Source organism: Babylonia areolata, chromosome 6, assembly GCF_041734735.1.
Source record: "Babylonia areolata isolate BAREFJ2019XMU chromosome 6, ASM4173473v1, whole genome shotgun sequence".
Taxonomy (NCBI): domain Eukaryota; kingdom Metazoa; phylum Mollusca; class Gastropoda; order Neogastropoda; family Buccinidae; genus Babylonia; species Babylonia areolata.
In genome coordinates this window covers 27,955,731-27,970,730 of record NC_134881.1, presented here as the reverse complement: position 1 = coordinate 27,970,730, position 15,000 = coordinate 27,955,731, and the positions used below count along the sequence as shown (strand labels likewise).

The 15,000-nt window shown below is 42.4% G+C and overlaps 1 protein-coding gene across 1 annotated transcript in view; it reads right to left on the bottom strand.

Moving 5' to 3' along the window:
• Nucleotides 1-15,000, bottom strand: part of LOC143283485 (uncharacterized) — a 174,975-nt gene that overhangs the window by 51,245 nt on the left and 108,730 nt on the right. The window contains exons 2-3 of the mRNA XM_076589727.1: nt 3,240-3,360; nt 1,234-1,417 (exon numbers count right to left, since the gene is read on the bottom strand). Of these exons, the coding sequence (XP_076445842.1) occupies nt 1,234-1,417; nt 3,240-3,324 (269 nt within the window). The 5' untranslated portion in view covers nt 3,325-3,360. The remainder of the gene's footprint in view (nt 1-1,233; nt 1,418-3,239; nt 3,361-15,000) is intronic.

Genomic DNA, 15,000 nt, shown 5'->3' with positions numbered 1-15,000 from the left:
ACAAGCAAAATCGATAGCATTACCGTTGCCTTGCCTTTTTTTTCTTGCATGTTGTCAATATTTCATGATAATCTTGTTCGTGTTTTCTTTGTTTCTCCATTCAGCATTTGGGTCTGTGTGTATGTGCCACACACACACACACGGACGCACGCGCGCGCGCATAAAGAATGAAAGAAAAAATTCACCCACCCACCCAAGAACAATAAAAACAGCAAACAAACAAAAATGAATACAACAAACAAAAATGAATACAACAAACAAACAAAAATGAATACAACAAACAAACAAAAATGAATACAACAAACAAACAAAAATGAATACAACAAACAAACAAAAATGAATACAACAAACAAACAAAAATGAATACAACAAACTAACAAAAATGAATACAACAAACAAAAATGAATACAACAAACAAACAAAAATGAATACAACAAACTAACAAAAATGAATACAACAAACTAACAAAAATGAATACAACAAACAAAAATGAATACAACAAACAAACAAAAATGAATACAACAAACTAACAAAAATGAATACAACAAACTAACAAAAATGAATACAACAAACAAACAAAAATGAATACAACAAACTAACAAAAATGAATACAACAAACAAACAAAAATGAATACAACAAACAAAAATGAATACAACAAACAAACAAAAATGAATACAACAAACAAACAAAAATGAATACAACAAACAAACAAAAATGAATACAACAAACAAAAATGAATACAACAAACTAACAAAAACAAGCTCACTGTTCCTCCAAGGCTGAAAAACCCTCAAGCATTAAAAAGAAAAATCATGCACCCCCCCCCCCAAACAACAAACAAACAAACAAAACAATTTGTCTATCTATCTATCTATCCATCTATCTACTATACTATCTAGCTAGCTAGCTAGCTATACTATACTATACTATATCATCTGTCTATACTATACTATCTATCTATCTATCTATCGATACCATACTATACTATACCTATCTAACTATACTATACTATCTATCTATCTGTCTATCTATCTATCTATCTATACCATACTATACCTATCTAACTATACTATACTTTACTATGCATCCATCCATCCATCCATCTATCTATCTATCTATCTATCTATCTATCTATCTACACTACACTACACTATACTAATTATCTAATACCATACCATACCATACCATACCATACCATACCATACTATACTATACTATACTAATCCACTCACTGCTTCTCCTTGGCCGAGAAGCCTTCCAGGTTGAACTTGTCGAAGGTCAGGCGCACCCCGCGCCCGGCCGAGTCGAAGCTGTAGATGCAGGTCACCTGCACCGGGTACTCTTGCGGGTAGCCCGGGGTGGAGAAGGTCCCGTGGCCCTTCTTCCGCGAGGAGAAGTGATACTTGCATTCTGTCGCTGATGATGGTGGTGGTGGTGGTGGTGGCGGTGGTGGTGGTGGGCAAGGGTGGGTGGGTGGAGGTGGTGAGGAGCGGTGGGGGAGGGGGGGAGGGGGTAGGGTGTAACGGAGAGAGATGAGGCAGTGTGTGGGTGAGTGGGTGTGGGGGGGGGGAGGGGTTGTGTGCGTGGGTTGTGTGGGTATGGGGGGTGGAGAGGGAGGAGGGGGAGGGGGTGGTGGTGGAAGAAGAAGAAGAAGAAGAAGAAGAAGAAGAAGAGCAAAAATTAGTGAAGGGTTAGAAATGACTACGGTGACGAACAACAACCCGACAAAACATTTCTGACACCACCGCCAGCATTATTTGTCATCATCATTGTTAACAACGTCGTCATCGTGATCATCATCATTGTCATCATCGTCGTCGTCAAAGTCATCATCTTCATCGTCATCATCATCGTCATCATTGCTATCAACGTCGTCATCGTAATATCATCATCGTCATCAACGTCGTCATCGTGATCATCATCATTGTCATCATCATCGTCGTCAACGTCATCATCATCATTGTCATCACCGTCGTCGTCATCGCCATCATCTTTATTGTCGCATCATCGTCTTCAACGTCATCATCATCATCATCACTGTTATCATCATCGTCGTCGTCCCTCTCCTCCTCCTCCTCCTCCTCATAATCATCATTCCGCTATCATTATCATGGTTGTTGTAACACTTGCTGATGTTGACGTTGTTGTCATGCAATTGTTATGCAGTTCAGGATGCATTGCGTTTCTTTGAAGCAGACAATCTGTAGGATTAATCGTTTTTTTGTAGACTTTATGAATAATGCTGAGTATGAGTTTTAGAACCGTACGGGTGTTGTTTTATTTATTTATTTTTCTTAAATGTAAAGAACAACAGACAGACAGACAGACAGACAGACAGACAGACAGACCAGCAGACCATACAGCCAGAGACAAGGAAACAACGTTAACAGGAGGAGCTGTGCAGTTGTGAATAATAATGATGATAATAATAATAATAATAATAATAATAATAATAATAACGGTTAAAGATCCCATAGACTGTTACGACCCTTGCGCAATCAGCGCAGTACAATACAATACAATACAATACAATACAATACAATACAACACAATACAATACAAGACAATGCAGTCCATGCCATACAACACAACACCACAACGCAACATAACACAACGCAGTACAACGCAACGCAACGCAACACAACACAACACAACCCGTCCCAACGCAACGCAACGCAACGCAACCCAACCCAACCCAAACCAACGCAACGCAACGCAACGCAACACAACACAACACAATGCAACGCAACGCAACACAACACAACACAACACAACACAACCCAACCCAACGCAACGCAACACAACGCAGCAAAACGCAACACAACACAACATAACGCAAAATAACGCAAAACAACACAACACAACACAACGCAACGCAACGCAACGCAACACAACACAACACAGCATAACGCAACGCAATGCAACACAACACAACGCAACGCAACGCAACACAACACAACGCAAAATAACGCAAAACAACGCAACACAACACAACGCAGAATAACGCAAAACAACACAACACAACACAACGCAACCCAACCCAACCGAACACAACCCAACCCAACCCAACCCAACCCAACGCAACGCAACACAACGCAACGCAACGCAACGCAACACAGCACAGCACAGCACAGCACAACGCGACACAACGCAACGCAACACAACAACGCAACGAAACGCAACACAACACAACCACAACAACAACGCAACGCAACACAGTGAAGCCTTGAGTTGTTACCTTGAGTGGATGGAGGGACGAAAGCCACTGTCATGACTGCAGCAACGAGACGGGTCACTACCAGTAGCGTCACCTGGGACGTCATCCTGACGTCATGGCCCCCTCGGCTGTCATGCCCGATCTGAAGATGAACAGATTAGTAAACGAATGAATGCATGACTGAATGGGTAACTGAAAGAATGAATAGATGTTAAAAACATACATGCATTAACAGACGAATAAATAAATAATTAAAACAAGTACCTAACTCACTAAACTAACACGGGCTATGAACGAATAACTAAACTAACTTACTGACCAAAACTAAAACACTATACCACCCACTCATTAACTTCCCAGCTCATTCTCAAATCCACCAACCGACCAGGCAACTAACCAAACCAAGTTACCCCAACTAAACTAACCCATCAACCAACTAACCAACCGACTAGGCTAGCTAACTAACCAAGCTACCGACAAAATAACTAAACGGACGAACAAAACCAAACCAAACCAAACCAATGTACTAACTACATACCTAACTGACTGTCCTACTGACCGACCAACTGACCGACAAACCAGCTAACTCGCTGCTAAATCACAGCAAGTAGTGATAAAAAAAAAAAAAAACCCTCTAGGGAGAGCTGGACAGTACAAGGTCTTCAGAGAAGGAGCCCCCCTCAGCCAAGTGTTTCGGCCCTAAACTCCTTACACTCAAAGGGGGCCGGGCTGCACCCAGGTCATGATCCTGGATGCCCTTGTATTGCCGCCTTTTCTGTTTTTTTTTTTTTTTTTTTTTTTTTCTTTTTTCCTGGTCCTCAGCAGGTTCGAACCCGCGCCTCCAGGGTGGTCGCCACTTCAGGACTGAGTCACCTTTTCTGGGAGACGTTTTAACCACTGAGCCATCGTACGCCTAGTTTGAGTTGGGAACTTTAATCCTTATGCAAGCATATATATATATATATATATATATATATATATATATATATATATATATATACAGAATGGAAATGCTCTAATTAGAAATAGTACAAGCTGAAAAAGATGTGTTTTGGGTAGCTCTCTTAAATGCGGTTGTTGGGAGGGGGACGGGGGGCGGGGGACGAGGGCGGGGGGTGGGGGGTGGGGACGTGTGTGTGTGTGTGTGTGTGTGTGTGTGTGTGTGGTGACGAATGTGTGAGGGCAGTGAATTCCATTGTTTTGGTGCAACAAAAGAAAAGGAATGTTTACCATAACAAATCGAGAAAAAACAACAACAACAACAACAAAAACAAAAAAACAAAACAAAAAAAAAAAACCCAAAAACCCCCCAAACAAACAAACAAAAAAAACAAAACAAAAAAAAAACCCACCCACAAACGAATTAACAAATGATTAGCTCAACGAAAACCCTGCAGCAGAAAACACAACAGTGCTGTACGGTTGAGTGTACATGTCTGGAGACCTCCCTGTCTCTTCTTCTTCTCTGTCTCTACCGTCTTCTTACCATCATCTTCTTCCTCCTCTTCCTTCCTCCTCCATTCGTTTGATTTTTTTCCCTTCCTCTCCTCACCCCCCTCCTCCTCCTCCCCACACCCCATCCCCACTCTGTCATTGTCAATCTCCTCCTTTGACCTTTGCTTTCTTTCTGTTTTTCTTTCTTTCTTTCTTTTTTCCTTCCTTCCTTCCTTCCTTCCTTTCCTTCTTTCCTTCCTTTCTTTCTTTCCTTCCTTTTTTCCTCCCTTCCTTCCTTTCTTTCCTTTCTTTCTTTTTTCCTTCCTTCCTTTCTTTCCTTTCTTTCTTTTTTCCTCCCTTCCTTCCTTCCTTTCCTTTCTTTCTTTTTTCCTTCCTTCCTTCCTTTCTTTCTTCCTTCCTTTTTTCCTCCCTTCCTTCCTTTCCTTTCCTTCTTTCCTTCCTTCCTTTCTTTCCTTCCTTTTTTCCTCCCTTCCTTCCTTTCTTTCCTTCCTTTTTTCCTCCCTTCCTTCCTTTCTTTCCTTTCCTTCTTTCCTTCCTTCCCTTCTTTCTTTCCTTCCTTTCTTTCCTTCTTTCTTCCTTCCTGCCTTCCTTCCTTCCTTTCTTTCCTTCCTTCCTTCCTTTCCTTCTTTCTTCCTTCCTTCCTTCCTTTTTTTCTTTCTTTCTTCCGGTCAAACTTTCTTTCTTTGCTTTCGCTTCTTGTTCGTTTATGTTCGCAAAACATGCCGCACAACCGTTAAACAAACAAACAAACACCCCCCCCCCAAAAAAAAACAACCCAAAACAAACAACAACAACAACAAAACCCAAAACAAAACAAAAACAAACCCGAACAAACAAACAAACAAACAAAAAACCCCGAACAAACATACAAACAAACAAAGAGAGATTTCTTTTTATATCACTTGGCTGTCTGGCAGCGTCTGTCTTTTCTTCTCTTGTGTGTGCCTCATCCCCCCCTCTCTCTCTCCGCCCCTCACACCCCCTCTCTCGCTCTCCCCGCCCCCCTCTCTCTTTTTCTCCTTCTCTCTCTCTTATAGATATGGGTAGAAAGTTGTAGGAAAGGAAAGAAGGGAGTAATGGAGATTACAAGATCTTAAAAACAACTACAACAAACAAACAAAAAACAAAACAAAACAAAAAAACACCAAAAAAACAAAACAAAAACAAACAAAAACAACAACCAAAAAACCAAAACAAAACAAAAACAACCTTAACTGTATCGATCTCTCTATATTCTGGAAACTATTTGACTCACAAATTAAACCAATTCTAACATATGGTGCAGAAATCTGGGGACTGTGCGATAATCAAGAAATGGAAAAAAGTTCATACCTATGCAGTTAAACCCTTCCTTTCGGTGCCTTTGCATTAGTCCAATAAAATGTCATATGGTGAAACTGGTTGATATCCACTACATATAAAAACAAAGATCAAATGTATTAGAAACTGGCTTAGATTAATACAGCTCCCACTGACAAGAATAAGCAGGCAAGCTGATGGAATGATGCCAAATCGGTAAGAATCTGGGAAAGAAAATTGGGCTTTCTTTGTAAAGAATGTTTTAACCACACAGGGCTCTGGGATTGTCTGGATGTGTCAGGGTGTTGGCCATGCTAGAATATTTTTCGCAGAATTTAAAAGACAGATTAATCAATTCGTACAAACAGGATTGGCATGCCCACATTGAAGAGTCAGAAAAATACAACTGGTTCCTCTCTTTTAAGAACATTTTTCAGACAGAAAAATAGAGTAAAGTAATTAGTACTAAATGGCACAGAACAAGCCTGGCTCGATTCAGACTTAGAACTTCAGGCCCAAATGCTAACAAAAAAAAAAAATGGTTCTCTGCCGACACGTCCGCACGGTCCCCTTGTTCTATGTGTGGTGCTTCAATTGAAGATGAAACTCATTTCCTTTTTATGTGTAAATATTATGAAGAAATTCGAAAGAAATGCTTAATTTTCAACGGTGAAAACTTAGAGAACATGAACCTTACCAGTACGCTTTTGATAGATGATGAAGTAAGAATAAGATCACTAGCGAAATTTATCGCCCTAGCTTGGGATTGTCGGAAAAGGAAATTATCTTCGGGAAGCTTATAGTTATCGACCCCCACCCAAACAACAACAACAACAACAACAACAAACAAACAAACAACAACAACAAAAAGCAAAAAAAAAAACAAAACAAAACAAACAACCCAAAAAACACACAAAACCCCCAAAAACAACACACAAAAAAACAAAAAAACAAAACAAAAAACCCCCTCTTACCCTGATGCCAGTTCCACAGTTTATAATTCTGAATGACTTTGTAGAAAGTCGGATGGTCGACCCTTTTTTTTTTTTTTTTTAAATTTCACTTTTTCACCTTAAAAATATGTTCTATTTTATGATTTTGTTGTTGTTGTTGTTGTTTGTCGTTGATTTTCTTTTTACCCTTAGCAAAGTGTCAATTTCTCTGTAAACCGTCGTTATTCTTTTGTTCATACATTGTTCCCCTTGCCAAAGGATAGTATTGTCAATGGCAATAAAACAATCTCTCTCTCTCTCTCCTTCGCTCGGAGAGACTATAACCAGCCTGTACCCCCCCACCCCACCCCCGTCACATGGGCTGTTAAGCTAATGATAGTAAAGAGTAAAAACTGTCAACTCTCTCTCACTTTCTCTCTGTGACATAAAGACAGAAATACCGACACACATAGACACACACGCACACTCACAAGCACAAAACACAAACACACACACAAACACACATACACATGCAAAAACACACACACACACACACACACACACACACACACACACACACAACAACAACAACAACAACAACAACAATAACAACAACAACAGCTACAAAAACAACACACACACACACACACACACACACACACACTACATCCCTCCCCAGTTCCCCTCGACCCCCACCCCCATCACTCACCCTTCCACACACACACACACACTCACAACAACAATAAACTCCCATGCCCCAGTCTTTGAACTACAACACCCACTGACCACAAAGATCGTTTTGTCGATGCCTGCTGCCATCCTCATCATAAAAATACTGCTCGTCTGGCAAAACACTTCAATAATCTCCCCGTCTCCAGCAGAAGCGCAGATCAAATTATTGTCAGTCAGCCAGTGTACATACCTTGGACTGGGATCCCTCGATTGACTGGCTGACCGACCATTTCTTGGCTGACGGGGGGGTCGGAAAGGCGAGGGAGGGGGCAGGGGGCCAGGGGGCCAGGGGGTGGGGGCGCTGGGGTGGGGGTGGGGGGCGGGGGGGGGGGGGGGGGTGAACGGGAGGGTCACTCGATTTATATACTGCTGGGCACTCTGTTGATCAGAACAAAAAGAGAAAAAGAAGAAAAGAAGAAAAAAAAAAAGAATGTACCGGCTTCGGATGCCGAATGGGAAAGGTATCGTCGAGAGAGAGAGAGAGAGAAGGACAGATATATTGAGAGAGCGAGGAGATTTAGATTGATAGATAAACAAGAGAAATAGGCGAAGGAGATAGATAGACAGAGAGAGAAAGAGAAACAGAAAGAGGGTGTGTGTGGGGGGGTGGGGTGGGGTGTGTGTGTGGGGGGGTGGGGGGGGGGGGGGGTGGAAGGTGAGAAGGAGAGTGAAGGGAGAGAAGATGAGAATATCGACAAAGGAGCCGGGTCTGGTTTACAGGGGGGTATTTCTATTCATGAGAGCGCCGGCGCGTCAGTCTTCTGCAGGGCAGCCCTGCAAGATGTTTGTCAAAGGGACTCCATCTCCATGGAAACGGCCAATGATGTTTACCTTTCCTATCTACCTCAGCGGCCTGCATTACACGTACGCATATGTACGAGTACGAGTACGCGCGCGTGTGTGTGTGTGTGTGTGTGTGTGTGTGTGTGTGTGTGTGAGAGAGAGAGAGAGAGAGTGAATATATGTGTGTGTGTTTGTGTTCGTGTGTGTGTGTGTGTGTGTGTGTGTTCGTGTGTGTGTGTGTGTGTGTGTGTGTGTGTGTGTGCGTGTGTGTGTGTGTGTGTGTGTGTGTGTGTGTGTGTGCGTGCGTGCGTGCGTGCGTGTGTGTGTGTGTGTGTGTGTGTGTGTGTGTGTGACTTGACTTGACTTGACTTCATTCATTGTCATAAAATCCCGAAGGATTAATAGACACAACAAAAAAACAATTTCATTGATGTGTGTGTGTGTGTGTGTGTGTGTGTGTGTGTGTGAGTGTGTGTGTGTGTGTGTGTGTGTGTGTGTGTGTGTGTGCGCGCGCGTGTGTGAATGTATGTATGTATGTATGTATGTATGTATGTATACACGATTGTGTGTGCATGCCTATTTCATTCATGTCTGTCGATCTTTCACTGAAAAAAAAAAGAGGTGAGAGGGAGGGAAGGGACAGAGAATCTTGAGATAGAGGCAGAAACAGAGGCAGAAAATGACCGAGGATAGAGAGAAAAAAAAAGGAGAGGGTGGATTCGCGAGGGGGAGGGGGGGTAGGGGGGGGGTGGAGGGGGGGGGGGAAGGAAGGAGGGTTGGCAGGGAACAGGACTGATGGAAAATGGAACCAAAGAGGAGATTTGAAATGATTAGAAGTACAGTTCCTCAATGAACTTTTGTAAAAGGGGAGTCGTTGATTTAACAAGCAGAAAAACAACAACTGATAATGAAAAAAAACCCAAAAAACAAACAACAACAAAAAAAACCCACAAACAAACCAACTTTCCCAGTGACTGTAGATGCTATGCCTTCGTGCAAATAAGGTTTCATTCATTAAACTTACAGTCGGAGAAGATGTGCCTAACTTAAACAAACGCACGTCATATCAGGGCGATAGTTCGTCCGAAACGGATTGGACTAGTCTGGTAATTAAAACGAACACAGACACGCAAAGTCTGAGGGAGTCCACTGACGATAGTCTGAGAGAGTCTACTGAGGAGAGTCTGAGACAGTCCACTGACGATAGTCCTGACACTGGCGACAGTCTGAGGAAGCCCACTTATCAACAGGTCTGAGAGAGTCCGTCTGCTTTAAAACCCTGGAGAGGCAGTTGTAAGCAGGCATAGGAGGGTGTGCGATGTTGATGACGTTTTTTTTTTTTTTTTTTTTTTTTTTTTTTACTCAAGGCCTTACTAAGCGCGTTGGGTTACGCTGCTGGTCAGGCATCTGCTTGGCAGATGTGGTGTAGCGTATATGGATTTGTCCGAACGCAGTGACGTCTCCTTGAGCTACTGACGACTGAAACTGCACAAGTCTGGCTGGTGTCGAGTGTTCATGAAATGGACGAGCGCAGTGGACATTCACACTGAGTGTAAAACTACAAAGCATTAGTATGCCCAGAGTAAATGTTTTGAAATGTTATGTTTCTGCCGAGTGAGATCCGTTTTAACAAATTCCCATGGTTTATTCAGATGATTGTCCCATTACTTGGTGGAAATTCATTGCTCTTGATATGAAAGTAAAAAGAAGTTCCTGTTTGAACAAAACATAAACAGATACTAAAAGAATACCAAACCAAACCAAACAAAACCACCTAACGAACTAAATAAATAAATAAAACGATCGTCACCCACAAGTGTCAGTATGTCAGATAACGATAGTTTCCTGAATAAGACATGAAAATGTAACGATATCTCTGACTTTAGAAATATGATGGCTTCTTTAAAATTGTTGTGCCCTTCCCAGAAGCGCACTGTCATTATTTTTAGAACGTGTGGCAAGAACTACATTTTTTCCCCCAATTTTTAAGCCAAAATTGGTGGCGACTGACTAAATATTTCCTGAGAAAATGAACACACACACACACACACACACACACACACACACACACACACACACACACACACACACACACACACACACACACACACACACACACACACACACACACACACACACACACACACACACATGCACGTACGCACGCAAGCACGCACGCACACACAAAGACAACCGAAAAGACAGAGTGCTAACCCAGACTAAAGTTGTGGAAACACACACACGTGAGCCATTAACCCCACCAGCCCAGTCTGTCTGTTTCTGTTCAATACCTCATAGCACAATGTGGTCTTGATTATGAGCTCATTGATTCCCCTGTCCCCGAAGATATTATTGATGTTTCAGCTACAAGTGCCAAGATCAAGATAAATGATTTAGTCATAAATATTTGATTATTGATTTTTTTTTGGTCCTAATACCGCTTCCCCAGTCCCCCCCTCTCACACACACCCTTCCAATATTATGTTTTTTTCTTTCTCCAATCACTGACACTCACCCTCTCCATTTTACATTTTGTACTCTATCTTTTCCACATTCTGTTCTCTCTCTCTCTCTCCCTCTCTCTCTCTTAGTCCCCCCCCCCTCGCCCACCCCCTCCCCTCCACCTCAACCGTCCCTCCCCTTTTCATTCGAATATACAGAAATGTTGATTTCTAATGAATAATGATCATCATCATCATTATGATAGAAATGATAATAATCCAAATAATAATAATATTACTATCATTTATTTTCAGTCGAATATCATCATCTCAGATGAACAGACTATAAGTAAATAAACGAACTCAAAGCACGCGATATTGTTTTCGGCGCTGGAATTTTTCATTCGATTTTCAGAAGGACCCTTCCGGGGGTGGTTCGCCTCACCCCCCCCCCACCCCCAGTTCACCCCCCACCCCTTCCCCCGCGGCCATCACTCCCCCCCCCCCACACCCCCGCTCATCTTGATGACAAGCCATCACCAACCACCACCCCACCCCCACCCGCTCTCTCTCTTTTCCCACCACGCCAGCAGGAGGAGTTTGTATTATACTACATGTCTGGTGATACATATACTTACCATGTCAAACTGATGCAAACTTAGTTAGGCCTATCGGTTTTCTCTGCTTGGCCACATTTCGCGCGGCTAACAGTGAAAAGACGTACCCGTCTTGCCTGTTCCGCTCTTAGCCAATCAAACGCCTCTAAAAGCAGCTACAAGCGGCTGAATCGTTCCGGCGTTTTAACACTTTCACTCTAAACAAGGATCCATACCCTCCTCCCCTTCCTTCCACCATCCCCCGCACCCCTCTCCCACCCCCGCCCCCTTGTTTCGTTGTTGTTTTGATTTTTTTTCCTTTCAAACTAATTTCCACTTAGGCAATAATTTGCGATGTAATGTGTTAGTCCTCAAGGGGTAGGGACACAAAATCGATCATTAAGCATCAGTCGCGCGGCTATGGCTCCAAATCGACTTGCCACATCTTTTAGGATGTGATGGCCATCTTTCTTCTGTGGCTGCTGAAGAGAGAGAAGAAGGGGGAAAAAAATGTTGCATGTGTGTCAGTGTGTGTGGTGGGGTGGGTGAGAGGGAGGTGGCGAGAGAGGGGGGTACGGGAGGGAAAGGGATGGGATGGAGGGGTGGGGGGGGGGGAAGGAGGAGAGAGAGAAGGGGGTCATGAAAAAAAAAAAGCAGAAGAAAATAGGGAAGAACAAAATGCAGTATATTCCTTTTTTGCGATGTGCCTGTCAGGAAGAATGGGTCACTGTTGTTGGCTGCGTGTCAGTTTTTAAGCAGTCTTTGCATTCATTAAGTGTTCAGGGGATGGCTTGGCTGTCCGTCTGTCTGTCTGTCTGTCTGTCTGCGTGTCTGTATGTCTCGTTTGTGTCTGCATATGATGATGCCTGCTATTTGTGGCTACAGCTGTAGTTGTTAATTGAATGGTGTGGGTAGGAGATAAGATAAGAGAGAGAGAGAGAGACAGAGACAGAGAGACAGAGAGAGAGAGACAGAGACAGAGAGAGACAGAGAGAGATTATCACACACGCACACAACACACGCGTCAGCTTTATCCGATGCGTAATCTTTTGTTTGGTTTCTCCTCTTTCGCGTTACACCGTTGTTTCACCCACAGCACACACACACTCACACACACACACACACACACACACACACACACACCCCGACAAAAAGAGACAGAAATTATCACACACAAAAAAACACAATGACTTGCAGAGACAGAAATTACCACACACACACACACACACACACACACACACACACACACACACACACACGTGCGTCAGTTTCATCTGAGTCTTTAATTTTTTGGGTTTTTTTTGTTCATCTTATATCCACCACCACCATCACCACCACCAGCAACCCTTCTCCTCCACGTTTTTCAAACGATGCCTCATCATTCCACACAACCCCCCCCCCCCCCTCTCCACCCCCACACACACCCCGGACACACACCCCCCCACCCTACCCATCCCATCTCTGTCAGCCTGTTCATCTCTCCCCCCCCCCCCTTTTTATTTTTACTTGCCCTTTCTCCTTTCATTATGACCAATTTTTGCCTCCTCCGGTCTAATTTCCCTTACAGCCAAAATAATAATTCCGTCACCATGTTCTTCATTCCTGAAGAACTGCAAACTGCGGCAGTTTCAGTTTCAGTATCAGTAGCTCAAGGAGGCGTCACTGCGTTCGGACAAATCCATATACGCTACACCACATCTGCCAAGCAGATAGATGCCTGACCAGCAGCGTAACCCAACGGCAACAGCAAAGGAATTGGCCAGCTGCATCAAAGTTACGGCTTGAAGCAGTCATTCTTCACGTCTCTTTTTTTTAAATAATTTATTTATTATTTGTTTTATGAATCCGTCCATCTTCTTTTGAAAGGTGAAAAACACAGCAGGGGATAGGTGGGGAGGGGGTGGAGGGGGGAGGAAGAAGGAGGTGGGAAGAGGGACGGTAGGGGGAGGAGAAAGTGGATGAGGGTGCGCGGAGTAGAGTGAGGGGTTTGGTGAGAAAGAAAGGGGGAAACTGTTGGTTGAAGTGTAATTGCTGATTGTCTTTTTATTTTATTTTTTTATTATTTTTTTTTAGGACTTCCCTATCTGTCATTAGGATGAAACGATAAACTGAGGTCCCCGTGTGCAGCACGCACTTTAACGCATGTAAAAGAACCCACGGCACGGCAACTAAAGGGTTGTTCCAAGTAAAAATTCCATCGGAAAATACGCTTCGATAGGAAAACAAATATACATTGCAAGCAGGGTGAAAAAAAAAGGTGAGAACAGCCCAAGTGTCACATAGAAAAATATGTTGTGACAAAAAAATTATGCAACACTACACAAAAATGCTACACACTCTGTGTGTGTGTGTGTGTGTGTGTGTGTGTGTGTGTGTGAAAATATATTCGTCAAATGCCTGATAATTGCGTTTATCAGCTTCTTCATATTTCGAAGCAGTAATCATAAGCCGGAAATAGAAACAGGGAGACACAAAGGCATACCACTAGAGTTACGGCTTTGAAAGGTTTGTAACATGTCTGTGATTGGGGATGAGTTTCATTTTATAATGGAGTGTCCCACTTATGATCAGTTGCGAATTAGATATGTTCCTAAAAAAATGGTCTCCAAAATCGGTTTTTAATTCCTGTAATATGCCCACGGGAGGCAAAAAAGTCATTTTAGCTGTAAGTAAGATGATTAGATTTACAAATGTTGCCTAGCTACACTTTTGGAGTTAAAAGACATTTGCGTTTTCTCAACTTTTATGTGACATTGCTGTGTATTTGGAAATGGGCTGAAAACATTATTTTGCACAGTAATCCTCACATACTCCATATAGGAGTGAAAGGATAATTAAAACTTGAAATTTGTGTGTGTGTTTTGTTGTTGTTTTTGGGGTTTTTTTTGGGTTTTTTTTTTAATAATTATGTTTGATCACAAAGTAAGCAGTCATTAAGAGCAGAATCATTATGAAACAACATGGAAACCGAAGAGAAGAGGAAGAATTTGTCAAATGTGGAGAGGAAGAGAAAACGAAGAAGGGGAATGAGGGGGTGGGTGGTTGGGGGGGGAGGGACGGGGAGAAGGGAAGAGAGAGAGAGAGAGAGAGAGAGATATTTAGAGTGAGAGATATATACAGAGGGAGAGATAGAGAGAGATAGAGACTTAGATATATATATATATATATATATATATATATATATATATAGGCAGAGAGATTTAGAGTGAGATATATATATATATATATATATATATATATATATAGAGAGAGAGAGAGAGAGAGAGGGATAGAGAGAGAGAATAGAGAGAGATATAGATATATATATATAGATGGAGAGAGATAGAGGGAATGAGATGGAGAGAGATATAGAGATAGAGATAGAGAGACAAAGAGAGAGATAGGCAGCGAGACAGAAAGATACAGAGAGAGAGAGAGAGACAGAAAGAGAGAGAGAGAGAGAGAGATGCAAAAATTCAAAAAATTTTCACTCAAGAATGAAGATTTTAGGCATTACCTAGTCTTTCAATCTGTCCCTGTGACAATAACAACAACAGCAAAAACA